Below are 19,519 nucleotides of genomic sequence, written 5' to 3' on the forward strand. Positions count from 1 at the left end.
GATCTGCTGCGCCTCCTGCTCGGCCTGCTCATCGCCGGTCTGCCGCTCATGCTGCTCGGTCTCATCCTCTCCATGGAAAATTGGAGCGGGTGAAACTGACCCTATGGAGGCAAAGATAGCCTCCATGTTCTCATCGCGGTCAGCTCGGCAACTACGAACTTGGTCTGCAGAAAGCAGGACCGAGGACGAAGCAAGCTCCTCAAGCACCGGCAGACTCTGAAGCCGAGCTGCTATCTCTCGGCCGTACAGCGGCAGGATGACTTCGGGACCCTGCTCGGCTTTATCGGTCATCAGTTTCAGCAGATCACCGACAAAGGCTGAAAATTGGTTGCTCAGAAAGAGTTTCTCCGCGAAAGCACGGAGAGCCTCTCCTTGGGCAACCACGGCGGCAGCATCCCTCCGTTTCGTCTGCTCTCGCTGGATGACGAGCTGGTTTTTGGCAAACTGAGCTTCATCCTGGGCCGAAATCCTAGCAGCTCTGGCTTTCTCAAAGTTTGCCTCAGCCTGCTCGGCCCGGTGACAAGCAGCCGCCAACTTCCTCTGCATCTCAGCATAGTCGTTGGACGCTTTGGAGAGTTCAACGGCGACGAGCTTGGAGAGCATATCGTTCCTCTGAAAATGGAAAAAGCTAAAAGTCAACAGAGGGGCCACAAAAAATACAGGAAAAAAGCAAGGCCAGAAAATCAAGAAGAGAATTCACCTCGGCGAAGTCCGTGGGCCATAAAAAGGGCTCACAGATATGTTCCGAAGGAGGCGCCAAGACCACGTCTTTCTCTGGCGCTCTTGGGGGCTTCTGGGTCTTCCCCTTCCTACTTGCCGAAGTCGACTCCGGCTTCTTTGGATCCGAAGAGGTCTTTTGCCTCTTCGGATTCTTCTCGGCATCAGGCGCCGAGCTGGTAGCCTTCTCTTTCTCCGGCTCCTTAAGCTCGGAGGATTTGCGGCTAATCTTATTCAGCATGTACACTGCCAAAAAGCAAGAAAACAAGGTTAGTTTTCGTCGTCAAAGCAGTAATGCATAAAAAAGAAATCCTCACCCTCAGCCTCTTCGTCCGAAGACGAGGAGTCGAACAAGAAGTCGCCCTTGACGAGCTCAGACTCCGAGTACTGCTTCCTAATCATGGGAATCTTATTGAGCTCGGCCTCGAGCTCGTCCAACGGTTCTACCCGAGGGTGAGGAATAACGGACTTCGGCCCTCTCCAGGAAAAGTCCGAAGCCGAAGTCCTATTATAAAAAAAGAAGCGATTTTGCCATTTCGGCCATTTGGTTTTACAAAAGGCTCTAAAGGGCTGTAAAGGGATCAAGTAAAACCAAGATCCCTTCCTCTTAAACTGGAAGAAATTAAGGATTGCCCTCAGAGACAGATCCTTGTCTAGCCTACGCAGTTCGGCAGCAAAGGCCGATAAGTGCCTCCAAGAGTTCGGAGTCACCTGACCTAAAGGGAGTTGAAAAAAATCTAGCAGCTCTACAAAGGCAGGGGGAAGAGGGAAACGAAGCCCGCATTCCAAGCCGGCTTCATAAACGGTGGCGTAACCCTCCGGAGGCGAGTCAGCCCTATGAAGGTCGTCGGGAATCGCAACCTTTCCCCCAGGAAAAAAATATTTTTCGTGTAAGGATATCACAGTATCCTTACTCAAGATGCTGTGAAAATACTCTACGGTCTTCTCCCCGGATTCTTTCCGGCTAGAAGACCCCTTACCCCCTTTCCTACCACTACCTGACTCAGAAGACGAAGAAGAAGACATAGTTCTTACTCTTTGAAAGTCTGAAGAAATTCTGAAGAAATTCTTGAAAGCGGAAGAAAATTTTTTCGCAAAAGAGAGAGAATGCAGAAGAAGCAATAGCAAAAGTGTTCAACTGATGAAGAAAGGACGTATTTATCAGATTCGGAGAAGATTTCAAAATCATCGCACCGTTTCGAATCCCACATTTTCAGGATTCAACGGCCGGATTTTACTGTCGCATTTAATGCAGTCACGCGCAAGGCACGTCCCCTAACGTCAGCCTCCCCCGCACCTTTATCCAGAATGCCGAAGTGACTCGCTTCGCCGAAGTGATTCACTTCGCTTTTCGGGGGGGGGTAGTGATGGGGTACGGACTAAACAAGCCCAACAGCAGTGACGGCCCATCAGCCCAAAGCCCAAGGAAGAGTATCAGTTCGGCATTACCAAAGAGTTCGGCCCCAGCCTACAGCTCGGTAAAAGCCGACCAGTCAAGCTCTACTCTCAGATCGGCTAAAGCTGCTCGGCAATAGTTCAGCAGTTCGGTCTCAGTATTCGACCGAACTGGAAGATAGTCAACTCATGCAGGATCACATGCAGGATAGTGGACCAAGTACAGAGATAGTGGACTCATGCAGGATCTCATGCAAGATAGTGGACCCATGCAGGATCTCCATGACCTCCACGACATCCACAACCATCATTAGTGGTGATGCAAGCCACGATCTTAGTTCAATGTATAAATAGAACTTAGATCAGATAGAAAAGGGTTAAGTTCTAAAGAAGTTCTCTAGAGATGAAATATCAAATAGCAAGTCTGTATTGTAAGCTGTAGAAAACAGATCAAGCAATACAACTCTGCCCTCTTTTCTTCCCGTGGACGTAGATTTACCTCAGTAAATCGAACCACGTAAATCTCTGTGTCGTGATCTGTATTTTCCTGCATTCATCACCATCAAAAATTCGCCAAACCATCATACCTGTTGCTTCTCTTTCCACGAAGATTAATTGTTATGAATGCAGACAGGAAATGAACCAGGGAAGTTTAGGCAAGTTGATGAGATTATGTATATTCAAGGATTCGCCAGATATCAATCTCAGTCATTCGTTGCAGAGAAGGCTATGACAGTTGTTTGTGATCTTAAAGGTACCCTGTTATTAGCTACTCCCTCCGTCCCAAAAGAACATGCACTATTTCCTTCTTCGTCCGCCCTCAAATAATATGAACATTCAATTTCCTTCTTCGTCCGCCCTCAAATAATATGAACTTTCAATTTTGGAAACTACATTCTCTCTAACGAAGTGAGACTCATTCTCCACTAATAATCCTTAAAAAAAATTCTTTATCTATCTCTCTCTTACTTTACCAATAATGCATTAAAATCCGTGTTAAATCCAAAGTTCATACTCTTTGGGGACGGAGGGAGTATTTTGTTTGAGAGTCGCTTACACGTTGCGTATGTTTGTTACAGACTCAATTCCCACATCGGTATTGAGAACAACTGATGTGGGGTATATAGACTAAATGGGCTCTCTCTCCTAACAGGCTAGTCTTTTGGGATGAGTTCTCCTGTTTGGTCTATATCAATTGGTGCTTTCATTGAGAGCCCAAACGGCTTGAAGTGGTGGTCGGGCAACGAACTTGCCGTGACAACGAGTGCGTTTGAGACCGCTCAGAGTGGTGACCCACGGAGTGGTGGCCGGGCAAAGAATCCGTCGTGACCCACGTGGCCATGACCAACGAGAACTCGGAGTGGTGGCCTGACAAAGAACCATTCGTGACCAACGTGGCCGTGACCAACGAGGACGTTGGCCCTTAAAGGAGGGTCGAATGTTACAGACTCAGTTCCCACATCGGTTGTGAGAACAACTGATGTGTGGTATATAGACTAAATGAGCTCTATCTCTTAACAGGAGGACGTTGGCCCTTAAAGGAGGGTCGAATGTTACGGACTCAGTTCCTATATCGGTTGTGAGAACAACTGATGTGTGGTATGTAGATTAAATGAGCTCTCTTTCTTAACAGGCTAGTCTTTTGGGATGAGTTATCATGTTTGGTTTATATCAATGTTGAACACAACCAATGGCTTTTTTATGTGTTTGATTTTTTCTATAAATGATCAAAGCCAAAACACTTCAATCAAAGAAGTGTCGTGTAGATTTCATTGCAAAAGTGGATTAGATGGTCATGTATGTATATCTTAGAAAAAATAGTAGTATAAATAGATTTTTTCCTTTTAGGCCTAAAGAACAAACAAATAAAATCACCAAGAATGAAGTGAAATTTGGGGGAAGTTTTTTGCAAAAAAAAAAGATGTTAAATTAAGGGGAATCTCCTTTAGAGAATCTTGCCTTTAATGAACTTTAGTTAAAAACTTAAATTTTCAAATCTTAGAGAAAATTATAGTAAAATATAATTTTTTTTCTTTTAGACCCAAGATTTATTTAAAGAAAATCATCAAGAAAAAGTGAAGTTGGGATAATATTTGCCCCAAAAAGAAGAAAAGATGTTAAAATAAAAAGGGAATTCGGGGGATGGTACTTTTTATCGTGGGAAGGATGTGATTCTATAATAATACCCCAAATAGACAGGAAGTGCAATATCAAATACATATCAAAAGGAAAAGAATCATGTAGTTGATTGGTTCGCTAAAGATAATCTTAGTTTTTTTTCTTTTGTTTCAATTTCCACCTAGAGAGGTAGTTAAACTGCTTTTAGCATATGTTATTGGTGTTTCTTTTTCAAGATTTGTTAGACATTCGTAATTTAATTTAAATGGCAATAGCCCTCTTCAGCACAAAAAAAATAATAATTCAAATTCAAATTATAAAATTAGAAAATTTTCGTAGAATGAATTTTTTTATTTAGTTTGACAATTGCAGTTAATTAATTATTTAAACTATAAGAATGGTAAAATAAAAGAGTCTACTTATTATAGCACTACAAGTGATAAAATAGCACAATAAAAAAAAATTAGCACAATAAATAAAAATTATCCATGACTATAAAACTGTGCCAAGAGTGAGAGACCAAGGCTACGAAATTTAGGAATTAATTCTGACGACGAGCTGAAAGCCTGAAACTACTACTGCTGCGAAGACGCATTTCGTCGAACATTTCCAGAGCACAAAACTTGTTGCTTTCCTTCGTTTGAGCTAGCAAAGATGGACATCGATCTCGACTATCTCGACGATGGCCCGAATCAAGCCCCAGCCCGTGCTTCTCGCTACGCGCCTAAGGGCGCTAAATCCCACCCCGATTCCAAACCCAAGCCAAAAACGGAACCGCCATCGGTGTCACAGCCGGCGTCCAAGAACGAAGAAGTCGATGTCAAGCCCGAGATAGAGCCCGAACACGACAACGATGCAGCTGCGATGTACATTGACCCCAGCGAAAAGAAATTGGAGGTGGCAGGTGAATCAGTGGATACTGAATTAGCGGAGGTTGAAGTTGAGCAGGGAGAGGTAGATGAAGTTGTTCGAGAAATCGATGTCTATTTTTCTCCTTCGGTTGATGAGCAAACTCGGGTAAGTAGCCATAATTGATCTTCTTCTTGTTGAATTTCATTTATTTAGGCACATTGTTTTTTCACTGTTCTTTTTAGTTTGCTGATGAATTTCTTTCATTGTTTCTAACGATGGTGCAATCTCGATTTTTTTCTTTAGTTATATCTGTTTCAATTTCCACTCAGGCAGCTATGGCGGCCATATGAATTAGATGAGAGATGCGAAGAGGTATGCACAAATTTTTATATGCAAATGGTTACAGAATTGGTGACGTTTGTAATATTGTCAAAAACTATGAAGTATTTCAGGTGAGAGTGAAGCAAACAAGTAGTAGCGAAGTGGAAATTGATTTAACCATTGATGTTGGCTCCGAAAATTATGACAATGATGCTGATCCCCGATTGAAGATCAAGAAACAGGTTTTCTTTTTTATGTTCCAATTGACAAAAAGTTTGTTATATCTTTCTTGAAGAAGTCATGTTTGCATTATATCCTTATATTTCCTCTCTTGCTAGACTCTTGTACCATCATGGAAGCCACCTCAAACCAATGGATACACAATTGGTGTTCTTACTCGAAATAAGGTACTACATCCTTTCACGTCCCTTCGATTTAATGGATACGCAATTGGTGTTCTTACTGAAAGAGTTGTTCATTTATATTTTTTCTCTTGTGCAGTTACACTTGAATCCTATTCATGCTGCTGTACAATTTAGACCATCGATGCGCCATCTTAGTGAGACGGAATCTAAAAAGAAGACTGTCGTGTCGAAGAAAGTTAACGATGTGGTGAAGATAGAAGAACAGCAGGAAGCGAAAGCTTCTGGGATGTCAAGAAAACAGGTTAGATTACACATCTTTTCGGCATCTCTTTTTTTGTCTCTCCTTATATTTCTCTGCTGAAGTCATATAGTTACAATAGTTGATGAGAGGTTTTCTAATCATCTTATTTTCGGTTTCTAAGTATTTTTCCCTGTTTAGTTAACATGACAGAACGCTTATTGTTGTTTTATTATTTGTATTCCTAGATTTCCTCTGTCACATTAACTTCATACTGTGATTTTAGTTACCCACTGAATCGATACTTATTGCAGAAAGCTCCAGGGGAGGCCAAGGATAGTGTAGAAGAGGTATTCAATTGTTCACTTCCATTCTCTATAACGATATAAAACTAGCATCATTACAGAACGGTCTGCACATCATGATGCTATAATTCTATAGTTTGTGGCAAGGGAATGCCGAAGAAGTCCAACGTTTTAGAACTCTTTATGCCTACTTTAATCATTGTTATTTGTTTCCTTGTCAGAGCTGGATTCCGCTCAAGTACCACAGCGTGAATAGTGGCATATCAGAAGGACATCTTCAAAAAATGATAGCACGACAAGGCCCAGAGGTTTCATTTTCCATGAGCTCGTATGTACATGTACCCATTTTTCAGAATGTTTAGTTGATGCCTCTTAGGTTAATATATTCACAATTTCACCATTTCTGATTTCTTTGTTTGAAGGGGTGATTATCTGAATAGCTTGTGCCCTGGCTCTTCTGGTGACAGTTTGAGTTCCAAAGTTCCTCTAAGAAGGTAGGAAAATTGTTTGAGCCTTTTTGTTTCTGTTTCTGTTTTAAGAAGGTGAAAGCTATAATATGCTGATTTTCAGTTGTTGCCCAACTACAGTGCATTCTTGTGCTAATCATATTACATATCTTTGAACTCTATACAGTCCATTTTCGTTGTAGAGCTTTTGGCGCCTAAAAAATTCTTTTTATATCTATGGTCTTCTGCACATTTACTTATTTTGCTTGTCAAGAGCTATTTTACTAGCAAACTAAACATTTCCTATTTTACATGGTTGTTTTGTCTCCCTAGTCCCTACAAACATAAATAAATAAGCTTCTAATATTAAGTGTGGATGAGAAATGAAAAATATTCTGATGAAGCCAATTTGAGTCAAATGGGTGAAGGGGGTGACATGGTGTTTAATTTGTGAATACTGTTATCTTTGAAATTTTTTTGTTTTCACTCTCATGCATACCTTTTGCTGCATTGGATGACAAATCGTCAATTATTAATCGTGTAAGATGCTTCATTGCATTTTGTTGCTTCTCCTCATTACTTATTCAGCATTTCTTGTCCAACACTCACCCCGACTATGACTTTATTGCAATATTTAGTCCAGTGTTTCCATGTTTCTATTGCTGACATGCACTTCATCTAAGTTGTTAGGATACCTAAGTTGCAAAAAGTCAGATTTATCTCCTGTTCCTGAGTAGATTTAGGGAACCTGTACATGTGATGCTTGTGTTCATCTTATATTGTGATGTTGTTGCAGGTCCTTGCTGGAAAAACCACTAAAAGAACGGTTTGAAACTTGGCTTCTTGAGGTCTGGGACCAATTACCTTTATATTGAGATTGTACACAGCAGTTTTTTATTGTTATCTTCTTGTTATGCACATGTAGACAATTTCTTTTTTCATCAAACAAGTCTTGTACTACTTGTTTGCCACTTTGACAGCCATAATCATATTTTGAAGTTTTTGTTATCTGGCACTAGCTAGATTACATAATTATCCTTTTCCAGTCCCTCTTTTAAATAAAAAAGATTGAAAGATCCTTCTTCCGTCCATTTTATCGTATTTTCTTCCTTCAATGTCTCCTTCTTGGAATCTGTTCCATATTTCTTGCCATCAATTGATTTTGTGAAATTTCTGGAACAGGGCCCTCCACTTCACAGATTTGATACCCTTATGCACGTAGCTCCAGATCAGCCCATCGAAGAAGTATTAGCAGTCTTGCAAGAACTTGCTGTGTTAGTTCAAGGACTTTGGGTTCCCAGAACGACGTTGTATGCAGAATTTAAAGAGGGAGTTAATGGTTTAGCCAGGAATATTGTTCTTCTTCTATTTAGCAAGGATGTGATAATTAAGGATGATCAAATACATAATAGATTGCCTGCACTGGCTAAAGCAATGAATCAAGTCCTGCCTAAATTTGCGACAAGGAGACCTACCTTTAGAGACTGGAAACTTAAAGAGCTTCCAGATTCTAATTTCATAAAACTCTATCCTGCCATTGTAAAGAAACAACAAGAAAATTGGGAAACCTTGGAGAAAAATATTGATGCACGTGCTCCTGGAGGAAAGAATGGGCCTGTTGTGAAGCCCTCTGACTCTAGTACTCAGGCAAACCCTGTAGAACCAAAAGGTTCCATTAAACCAGCTGCAGGGATGTCAAGTGGATCAACACCAAGAAATGTGATGTCAGAAGAAGATCGTAAGGCTACAAGGAATGCCCTTCTGAAAATTTTTAAAATTAACAAGACTTGCAGGTTAGTCAGATAATGTGTTTCCGATGTAATCTGGTGTTCTATTTCTATTTGGGTTTCTCATGTATGCTTTTAGGCTGATAGCACTTGTTTTCTTCCACAAAAGTTTGTGTTGTAATATAGTACTCCCTCTGTCTCATAGTAGATGTCACACTTTTCTTTTTAGTTTGTCCCAAAAAAATGTCATAAAAGTTCCCTCTCACATTAATATAAATATACTATTTTCTCTTTCCACTTAACATACAAAACAACATCTCATAAAATCACGTGCCAATCCCCAAGTGTGCCATCTACTATGGGACGGAGGGAGTAAAAAAATGAAAAGGAAAATGTCTGGATTTTAGCTGCCATCACCCGTTCTACTTAAGTCGTCATTGATATTGAGTTGAACATAGATTCCATAATGAGTGGTAGGGGTATATCCTAAATAATATGTTTGTTACACCTTTGTCATTAAGTTAGTCTTGATTCTTGAATTCTGAGATATTGCTAAATTTCCTGTAATTTGATATTGCAACAATACTGTGATTGTTAACCACAATGAAGCCCAGAAGTAGTATTCTCTTTCTTTGTGTTGTTGTATCCATTTTCTGTATATTGATCAAGAGTGCTTTATCCTGAATTTATTTTGATTTAATGAAGGAAAAATTGTACTTTACGCTTTTGTAGTTTTGAACAAATCAGCCAGCGGTTAAGGGAAATGGCAATTGACAATAGGATGCGGTCAAAAGGATCTGCAAAAGAGTCTGAGACTGCTGCAAACAGCATTGTTGCTTCTCCACATGAGCTTCGGGAAATCATCAGTGAAGTAGCTGTTAACATTCATGGCATCTGTGTTCCAAAATCATCACCAGATCATCCAGAATATGATGATCTCAGGTCATTCCTGCTCTAGCTCTTTGCACCTCAAACCTTTCTACTTGTTTCTTGACCATATAATTTTCATGTATACATCAATGCATGGTACTTTTGTCTGCAGGAAAGTTGTCATTGATCTTTTTCTTGCTAAAGGACCAGATGGAAAACTTAGAAAGGCTCACATAATTGAGGCTGCAAATATGAAACTTAAAGATGTGAGTGAGACTGCGTATAAAAAGGTGATTAGTGAGCTTTAATGACTTATGATTATTACATAATGAATATCTAATATTACAAAATAATTGCAAAAAATTGCCGCTGGGAATTTTTTACTTCAGATTCCCACTCTGTATAATCTTCCATGCTTTCTGCAGGTCTTGCAGGAATTGTGTGTGTCTCAAGGCTCCGAGTGGGTCGTGAGGAACAATATTCCGGCAACTAGATGACCCATGTATCTAGCTTAATTTTTGCCTTGTATTTCTGAGATTCTTTGCTGTACCTGCTTCTTATCCTTACTGTGTATCATTTTGTTGTTTGTGACTCTAGTTTGTGGAAACCCGGAGATCTCTACCGGGACGCAGTTCGTTCTGATCGATACACACAAGACTGGAAAAGGGTGCTTGTAAACGTGTGTAGAGATTTGGTTAAACAAGGGATTAGCTGTACAGTTGAAGAAGATATTAGTTTGTTTGTTGCAAATGGTTATAACAACAGTAGACTGGTAGAGTAAAGAGATTAGTTTTTGTCTGTTGCAAATGTTTAGAACAACAGTAGAATTTGACAGTTGGATCATTTGTTGTATTGATTTGAATAGTTAATAGCAATACATAACATTTTCCTAATTCCTATGTTGCCAAACTAAATATATGCACTTAGTTTAACATTCTAATTACATGAATTGCACACACACAGATTCCTAAAATTTAATACGTGGGTAGTGATACAAATGCAAACGCATACTATACAAACTCTAAACTTTTCAACACAATATCAACACAACTTCAATGCAATGTCAACACAGTGTAAATTTTCAAGATTTTGGTGTCAACACGGCATCAATTTTTAACATTGTGTTGACATTTTTTGTTGCTATTATTTTATCATCTGTTGATATTTTCTAACTGTCCCGGTCATAGTTTGGAGTTTTTACAATATTTAGAGTTTGCACTCCAAACTTTTCAACACAATATCAGCACAACTTCAATACAATGTCAACACAGTGTAAATTTTCAAGATTTTGATGTCAACACGGCATCAACCGTTGACATTATGTTGACATTTTTTGTTGGTATTATTTTATCATCTTTTGATATTTTCTAACTGTCCAGATCATAGTTTGAAGTTTGTACAATATTTAGAGTTTGCATTTGATCACATTTATATGTAATGTAATGTAGATCCATTGCACTTCAATTGCATATAAGAAATCTTTTACGTACTAGTTTATTTAATGATAATCAATGTTTTATTCTGCAATACTATTATAGACACGATTACTACTCCCTCCATCCCATAATAAAAGTCACATTTTACTATTTCTCTGTCCCACAATAAGAGTCACATTTCACTTTTATTATAAATGGGAAGTAGGTCTCACATTCCACTAACTCACTTCACTCACATTCTATTATAAAATGAATATAATATATTGTACATCATATTTCACTAACTTTTTCAACCTATTATTATTTACATTTCTTAAAATCCGTGCTCACATCAAATATGACTCTTATTATAGGAGAGAGGGAGCAGTATGTTATTTATATCATGTTAGTATTGTCATATTGAAGGTATTTACTGATCACTATGTTGAAGTTTATTCTTGAATTGTCTAAATAACAATGATTATTATTATTATTATTTTATAATGAATAGTTTGAAAAATTTTATTAATTAATCCCTAAGATTTTTCAAATTAAGTAAAAACTGGTAGCACATACAAAAAGAAATGAAAAAAAGAAATTATAGAAATATTATAACGACGTCGTTTCAGCGGATTGCATCATATAAAACGGAATTAAAAAATCCCAGTTTTTCAGTCAGAGCTCCTTCTATTCCACAGCAATAGGTCAGTGCCAATCTGCTCTCTGTTTCTAATCGGTTTTCATTTTCTGAATTTCATGCTTGTTTGGCATTATGCACTCCTCTTTGTTGGAATAGTCCTTCTTGATCTCGTCATCCGTTTGTGATTTCGTGATTGATCTACTTTTTTAATTCAGCAATCGGAGAATGACAGTCGAAATTATTTCGATGAAATTGATTTGATTATGCATTCTATTTTGAGTCTTCTCGTCTTCTTACATTCCGATCTGCGATTTTTGTTTTATCCTGGGATTCAAGGCTTAAGAAGCTGTTGCCGACTCGAAAATTTGACAGAATTCTTGTTTTGGTGCGAATTCGAAATAGGCAAATCCGCTAATGCATATTTGTATTTGCTCTTCATAATTGTCAATTTTTATGTGTATGGTCTTTGTTTGATGTTACTTCTTGCCAATGCTTGTTCCCAATCGAAATAAAATATGTGACTGATATATGCACAGAGTTTATTTTTGTTCTTTTGTTTTGTTGGACGGTAGACAATGAGAGGTGCAAAATTGGAATTAGTAAATCCTAAACATGAAATACTGATCATGATTGTTCACGAGATGACGAGATTACTTACTAATGTTGAGGGTAGACAAGATAAGTAATAATTTAGAGCTCTGTAAAGCTAACCGTGAAATTCTGTTATCGAGAAATCATAGTTGCGCACAATGTTATTCTCATTAGGCTGAAGTCGTTGAATTTGAATGTGTGATATCTTCTTATTTGCATCTGATGTGCTGTGTACCTAATCTCCGCTCTGATTCTCATTAGTTCTACATGTAATGCACAACTCATTTGTAAACGAGCCATGTTATGACCTTCTGCACTTGATTTATAGCTCTCTGTTAGATATCCTGTGCTTATCCATTTTTGGCTAATATTTCTACATTTTTGGGCATCATTAAGATTAAAATTGGATTCATAATATGACCTTTTCTTTCTACATTTTCCCATTCTTTATTTGGAGGCAACAGTTAAGAACGTTTATATCCATATTGCTTTTAATGTAATTGGGGTTATTTTTGTAAATTGGGGTTGTTGGCGTCAGGTTAACTGCAGTGAAGTCCTTTCGCGGGAGGCTAAAGCAGTTGGTAGGATATTGAATAGTTGTGGAATTTGTATTTTGTGTTTGTTAGGAAACTAAAGATGCCTGGACAAAAGATTGAAACTGGTCACCAAGATGTTGTTCACGATGTGGCAATGGATTATTATGGTAAACGTCTTGCTACAGCATCTTCAGACAACACTATCAAAATCATTGGAGTTAGCAACTCAGGATCTCAGCATCTTGCAACTCTAACTGGTCATCAAGGACCCGCGTGGCAAGCATCATGGGCCCATCCTAAGTTTGGTTCGCTCCTTGCTTCCTGTTCTTATGATGGAAAGGTTATACTCTGGAAGGAGGTCAATCAAAATGAATGGACCCAGGCTCATGTTTTTGACGATCATAAAGCCTCTGTCAATTCTATTGCATGGGCTCCTCATGAACTGGGCCTTTGTCTTGCCTGTGGATCCTCAGATGGAAACATCTCAGTCTTTACTGCAAGATCAGACGGTGGATGGGATAAATCTCGAATTGAACAGGCTCATCCCGTTGGTGTCACCTCTGTCTCCTGGGCCCCTTCAACGGCTCCTGGTGCTCTTGTGGGTTCTGGTCTACTCGGTGCTGTTCGGAAGTTAGCATCCGGTGGCTGTGACAACACAGTGAAAGTGTGGAAGCTCGACAATGGAATTTGGAGGATGGACTGCTTCCCTGCTCTCCATATGCATACTGATTGGGTCAGGGATGTCGCCTGGGCTCCAAATTTGGGACTTCCAAAGTCGACCATTGCAAGCGCTTCTCAAGATGGAAAAGTTATAATATGGATTGCGGCCAAGGAAGGTGATCAATGGGAAGGAAAAGTTCTACATGATTTCGGAGCTCCCGTTTGGAAGGTGTCTTGGTCACTCACCGGGAACATCCTTGCTGTGGCTGATGGTCAAAACAATGTGACGCTGTGGAAGGAAGCGGTAGACGGAGAATGGCAGAAGGTGACAGCAGTTGAGTAATAAATCTTGGTGATCTTCTCATATAATTTCCAGATACACACGACCTCTTGAGACTGTTTTGCTCTCCTACTGTTATGGTACAGTTTAATTTTCATTAACATGTTTGATATGAATCTGATAACATGCCATCGAGTGGAAAAATATACTACTCCCTACGTCCCATAGTAGATGTCACACTTTCCTTTTTAATTTATCCCATAAAAGATGTCACATTTCCTCTTTTGGAAAAAGTTTCTTCTCACATCAATTATAAAATTATATTTTCTCTCACCACTTAACACACAAAATAACATCTCCTAAAATCTCGTGTCATCTCTCAAGTGTGACATCTACTATGGGACGGAGGGAGGAGGGAGGAGGGAGTATAATAGTAACTTTATAAGTATACATATATGTTTGATTCATGGGCAAAATAATAATGTTTGATTGTTATGTGATAGAATGATTCATTTTAAAAGTATACATATATGTATAGCCTAAGTGGTGTGGAGTTCAAAATTTGAACATTATATGAAATAAAAGTCTCATGCCCACACGAGTTGACATTAATAACTAGGAGTAGTTCTCATATTTTATTTCCCAATTTTGCTTCTTTTAAAATCTCTCAACAATTACTCTTTTATGTGGATGCCTTAAATAACTTTTTTCATTCACCCCCCTTGAATAATAGTATTATATTAAATCGATACCATATTATCACAATCTATTAAAATGATAACAATAAAGTTAAAAAATCCCAAATACTCCACACGAGGAGCCACTCATCATTATAATATCTATAATTATGAATAAACCTATAATTTTCAAGAAAATAATCACAATAACCTACAATTAGGCCACCCATTAAGGAGAGAGGCACGTGAAGAGATCACCAGCCACGTGACTTCCCTACACGTGCGAACACGTTTCCTCTACAATTGCCGCTGGGTTGACGCACGTGTGGGAAGCATCGAAGAAGACGCTCTAACTCATTAACACAGCCACCCCAAAAATATCATACTACAAATCTAATTACTACAATAATACAAATATAATACAATAAAATAAAAGGTCCATTTACACTACAGAAATGCTGAAATGGAATTCGAATTTTCCAGCTATTGGAATTTTGACCACCGCTAGAACAAGAATGGCGTACCACTAAGTATGCTTAGAGTACTACAAACTATACATACAACCTTCTTGTACGTATATCTCTTGTAGTAGTATTAAAAAAATCGACTTATTAAAAAGTTTATCACATGCTGGCTGACAACACTGCTCATCTTTGTCACGTGCTTGGTTGGACCCCATGAACTACTCTTTATAAAATTAAGTAAATATATCAAAGTGGATTAGTAAGTAATTAGGAAAATATAATAGTATATGATTGCTAGCAAAAAGTTAAAGAAGAAAAATAGAGTGTTGACAAACAATTGCCAACTGATTATAGGATTAGCTGTAATTAGTTAAATCAGAGTTTATCCATCTGTCGACAGTAAAGAAGTTAATATTGGGATTTGCACTAATCATTTAGGCTTAATTGCTAGAGCTTAAATTTTAAATAGATAGAATGGGAGAGAGAAAATAAAAGCCAATACAGTTTGCATGATACATTTTGTTTCTATATGACAGTACTATATATGTAGATTCTTCATATATAACATGGCGCTAATATGCAGTATTTAATTAGTTGTAAGTGACTAAGTGATTAGTAGTAGTTTTTCGGACAAGAGAGTTTTTTTATGTAATTGTATAGATGGAAAAAAAGTTCATATAACTATATGACCCTTCTTAAAGTAAGAACGTGATAATTGATTGCATTGATATGCACAATGTATGTCTATTGTGAATTTGCAACGTAACTTATATTTACGGTATAAAGAATTTATATGTGCGATAAGTAGGGTAAATCTTCATCGTGATCCATTTTGGCATCAACAATAAATATTTTTGTTCTGTAATAAATTCGAAAAGAAGTTTAGTAATCATTATATCTTCAAAAACATTTCATATATTTATTAGCACAATGAATTGCCAAATTTCATACGTATGCATGCACCAATCAGTATAGTACATTAGTACTACATCCAATTCGAACAATCACCAAATTAATTACTATTATGCATTTCATTGAACAACTTAATTTGAAGATTTATAATTTCTTCACTATGATTTGGGTATTCCTGCATTTATGATTTGAAGATTGTAACGATTCATTATCGTATCAATTCCACCTTTGTTGTAAAGGGTCTAAAACATAACAAAAATAACGCATGTGGCTTAAATTGGCCTAAGAGCATGCGTAACGCTTGGGGCCGGGCCGCAAATTGCGAGTCCCGGCCCGTCCCATGCATTACACGGAAGTGCGGCACGGCTCAGGACCGTCCCGGTGACGCGTGACCGGCCTGGGGAGCGTCCCGCGTCCCGGCCCGGGACGGGGTTGCACGGAGACGGGCCGCAAGTCCCGCGTCCCGGCCCAGCGTTACACGGTCTTCGGGCCGGGACGCAAATCCAATTTTGTTTTTTTTTTAAATTCGATGTCTATAAATACGAGCTTGCGTTCCATCCATTTCAATCTCGCGTTCCATTTCAATACTCTATTATACCCTTTGTATTTTCGGCGTCAATGGATTGGTTCAACAGCGATCAACGTGAGATGGAGGAGTTCGTTAACTCGAACAATTGGTACATACCGTCATCGCAACCATCGCAGACACAGCCTAGTCCGGGAGTCGGTAGCAACGGCGACATTACATCGCCGGTCAACACCGACGAGTTCGAGGTCAGTGAGATGGAGCCCGCTCAAGAGCGGGGAAAGGAGAAGGTCGGGGAGGAGGATGGGCCGAAGAAGTACACTCCGCCCGAGACAATGTGGCTTGCGAGGAACTACATCGACGTCTCCGAGGATCCTATCATCGGCAACCAGCAGACCGGCAAGGCTTTTTGGGAGCGGATTGCGCAGAAATATAACGCTGGCCGTCCGGAAGGGTCGAGCGAGCGTAGCTACGTGAAGCTGCGCAAGCATTGGGGCCGGGTCCAGGCGGATATGAGCAAGTGGAACGGAAAGTGGGCCAACGTAGTCCGTATGTGGCCGAGCGGGCACAGCGAGGCGGACCTCGTCGAAAAGGCAAAGGAAGCGTTCTTCACTGACGGGAAGAAGACCTTCAAGTACTTCGAAGTTTGGAAGCTCGTCGAGAAGAGCCCGAAGTACACCAGCGGTGCTGAGCCAGCGGCAACTGGGGCGGCGAAGAGAACCAAAGTTTCCGCCTCCGGAAACTACTCTTCGAGCGAAGGAGGTCCGGCGATCGACCTCAACGTGACGGACGACGATGTCTTCTACTCCTCTCCTAGCATTCAGAGCCGCCCGACAGGAACAAAGGCGGCCAAGAGGAAAGCAAAGGGGAAGGCAGCTGCGAGCAACTCCGCTATGGTGCCACCGCCGACCAATCCGTCTCTGGATAAGATGTCCGACACTTTGTCGGAGATGAATATTACATGGCGGATGAGCCAGCTGACGGAGTTGACAGCGAGGGATACATCGAAGATGTCGGACGAGGAGCTCGAGTTGCACCGTGAGATGATCGCCTACCTTCGCGCCCAAATGAAGAAGTAGTAGTCGTGGCCCGGGTTTCTTGTATTTTAAATTTGCTTCGTCTAGTAATGTAATGTTAATTTCGAATGAACAATGCATTTTCCCGGTTTCAATTGTTCAACGAATTGCGTTTTCGAGTTAAATAGGTTGGAGTTGTGAATAGTGTCATTTATTAGTTGCGGCCCGAGTTGCGGCCTGCAGGGTTACAGCAGTAGGGGCCTGGGCCGCAACTGTAGAGGAATGATGACGTGGAGGGGACTTGGGGCCGGAAATGGGGACGGGGTTACTGATGCCCTAATAGTTTGGCCCTATTGCTACATTAGACCAAACGAAAAGTTATCTTTCCACTGCTGATGTTTTTTTTAATTAATTTGAATGAAACAACACTAACTATTGATACATGATTTCAGTGAGTGCAATAAATGAGACGTGATCGACTTCAAATCCATGATTGAACCTTTGATTAATTAGCAACATACAACTACAAGTGTTAAAATTGTACTAATTGGGAAATGAAATAATTGCATATCAAGTAAAGCTGAAAATTTTAACCAACTCCACTCAAAGCATAGTAAAGATTCAAGTAACAATCTTCCAAATCCTTTGACACGTGGGGCCATCATAGCCGTCGTAAGATTATCCGAGCTGTATCCGTTGTGCCTAAACGTGGGTTAATCTGAGTTTATTTGTGTGTTTGGTAGTTATGTTACCAAACACAGTAGCCCGTGTTTGTATCCGGCCCGCACAAAGCTCACTGAAAATCTTATGTTTTAATCATATTTGTAACTACCCAAAATCCTATGTTATTTATCATGGAATCCTAGTTAATTTAGCAAAATACAATTTTACCCATCAAAATTTCTAATCCATCAATTTTACTTAGTTGTTGTATTGAAAGACGTCATTTTCCTATTAAATCATGTTATGATTTTTGTTGATGTCAATTTGTTGTTCTCACTTTATTTACATTATATTATATTATACGTATAATTACGTACTACTTGAAGGAAATTATTTTTGTTTTAAACAAAAATAAACGATTTTATTCAATCCACAAACGCTTTAAACTTCAAAAAATTTGAACGTATAAAATTTGACACTTGATAAAATATTTTCATATAGTATTTGTCCAAAATAATCAGTGATTATTCATAAAATTTGTCCAAAATTATCAATGCTCACAAAAATAGAATACCAAAATAAATATACGTTTTTTGATAAGGAGTTTAGCTTGAAAATATGCTAATTTTTGTAAGGATTTTAGCTTGAAAAGATGCTAATTTTAAACAAAAATATACGATTTTATAGGAATTATTAGGGCAAAATGAGGATAGTTTAGTAATTAACTTAAATTAATGAGGATAATTTTGGCAATCATAGTTTTAATCCTTGCTTGTGACTTATTGTACCAAACACTACAATAAGATAACTCACAATTACCTTAATCTACAAAACACCCAATATATGTAAATTAACTAATCGAAACTATAATTACTATCATAATGGTATCATGTCTAGTCGAAACATGACATAGCTACCAAACGTGTCCACGAGTCCTAACATGTTTAATACATGTTAAAAAGTGAAGTACAAATTGTGGATTAATAAATTAAGTGGGGGTTGTAAAAATTAAAATATAAAATATAGGCCCAAAACACCATTCCCGATGAGAAAATAATTAGAGAGAGAATATACAGCTATAAACTGGAATTAATCGCTATAAACTTGAATTAATCAAGGGTTGAATGATCAAATAAAATTTTGAGGTAAATAAGTTATGATCGTGAATGCGACACTCTTTACTGTTTTATTATTTATAACTGTTAATATATATATATTGGAGTTAATTAGACTTAAATAAAGAGAGCAGTAGTGCATGAACATGGCAATAGTAACATGCAAGTTTGTAATAAATTTTGGCCTTATCAATAAAGCATATAAAGCATGTTTTTTTAAATATTTTTATTCATCAGAAAATGTTTGCTCACATATCATAGGTTTCTGAAAATGAGAATCCCAATGCTAACTCTTTTTTAAAAGGTTATTTCTGAATAGAGAAAAAATATTAATGTAATAGATAATGACTCCCCCAACAATATTATTTATTTTATTACTACTTTATATTCTTTTCCAATGGGTAGAATGACGATAAATAATGTTACTACCCTTTTTTTACTATTATTGGTATAAATTCGAAGCAATTTATGGTTTAGTTATTCTTTGCTTAGATTGATAGCAAGAGTTGGAAAGAATAAAAAATAGGAAAAAGAAACATGAAAATGATAAAATCTAAAAATGTGAAATTACTAAAAAGGAAAGGAAACAGAAGCAACTGACTTTTACAGAATTAGTAAGTGAAGTGACAAATAATGCATTAATCAATAATGAATCTTTTTTTCGGTACAC

General features: G+C 38.5%; 2 protein-coding genes across 5 annotated transcripts; both read left to right on the forward strand.

The window, feature by feature from the left end:
- Positions 1–4,750: 4,750 nt before the first annotated feature.
- LOC121767114 (DNA-directed RNA polymerase III subunit RPC5-like) lies at positions 4,751–10,247 on the forward strand. Of its 3 annotated transcripts, none has more exons than XM_042163305.1 (14): positions 4,751–5,247; positions 5,386–5,454; positions 5,535–5,645; positions 5,742–5,810; positions 5,905–6,069; positions 6,321–6,356; positions 6,533–6,639; positions 6,734–6,805; positions 7,554–7,605; positions 7,940–8,550; positions 9,217–9,426; positions 9,527–9,644; positions 9,780–9,856; positions 9,952–10,247. In XM_042163305.1, the coding sequence occupies exons 1-13, from the start codon at positions 4,885–4,887 to the stop codon at positions 9,849–9,851; spliced, it is 2,055 nt and encodes a 684-aa protein (XP_042019239.1). In that variant the 5' UTR covers positions 4,751–4,884; the 3' UTR covers positions 9,852–9,856; positions 9,952–10,247. The 3 variants fall into 3 exon arrangements, with proteins under 3 accessions (XP_042019239.1, XP_042019240.1, XP_042019241.1); XM_042163306.1 differs by having other exon boundaries at positions 9,527–9,620; XM_042163307.1 differs by having other exon boundaries at positions 5,168–5,247; positions 5,527–5,645.
- Positions 10,248–11,424: 1,177 nt separating this feature from the next.
- On the forward strand, positions 11,425–13,662 carry LOC121767209 (protein transport protein SEC13 homolog B-like). 2 transcript variants are annotated; one of them, XM_042163428.1, is made up of 2 exons: positions 11,425–11,473; positions 12,539–13,662. In XM_042163428.1, exon 2 carries the CDS (start codon positions 12,637–12,639, stop codon positions 13,537–13,539), a length of 903 nt encoding a protein of 300 aa, XP_042019362.1. In that variant the 5' UTR covers positions 11,425–11,473; positions 12,539–12,636; the 3' UTR covers positions 13,540–13,662. The 2 variants fall into 2 exon arrangements, with proteins under 2 accessions (XP_042019362.1, XP_042019363.1); XM_042163429.1 differs by having other exon boundaries at positions 11,445–11,473; positions 12,627–13,662.
- Positions 13,663–19,519: the final 5,857 nt, after the last annotated feature.

Source organism: Salvia splendens, chromosome 15 (genome assembly GCF_004379255.2).
Source record: "Salvia splendens isolate huo1 chromosome 15, SspV2, whole genome shotgun sequence".
NCBI lineage: Eukaryota > Viridiplantae > Streptophyta > Magnoliopsida > Lamiales > Lamiaceae > Salvia > Salvia splendens.

Coding starts and splice junctions, on each gene's coding strand:
- LOC121767114 (XM_042163305.1), top strand. CDS start 4,885: ATGGACATCGATCTCGACTATCTCGACGATGGCCCGAATCAAGCCCCA. Junction 5,455..5,534: donor TAGATGAGAGATGCGAAGAG/GTATGCACAAAT, acceptor GAAGTATTTCAG/GTGAGAGTGAAGCAAACAAG. Junction 6,357..6,532: donor CCAAGGATAGTGTAGAAGAG/GTATTCAATTGT, acceptor TTTCCTTGTCAG/AGCTGGATTCCGCTCAAGTA.
- LOC121767209 (XM_042163428.1), top strand. CDS start 12,637: ATGCCTGGACAAAAGATTGAAACTGGTCACCAAGATGTTGTTCACGAT.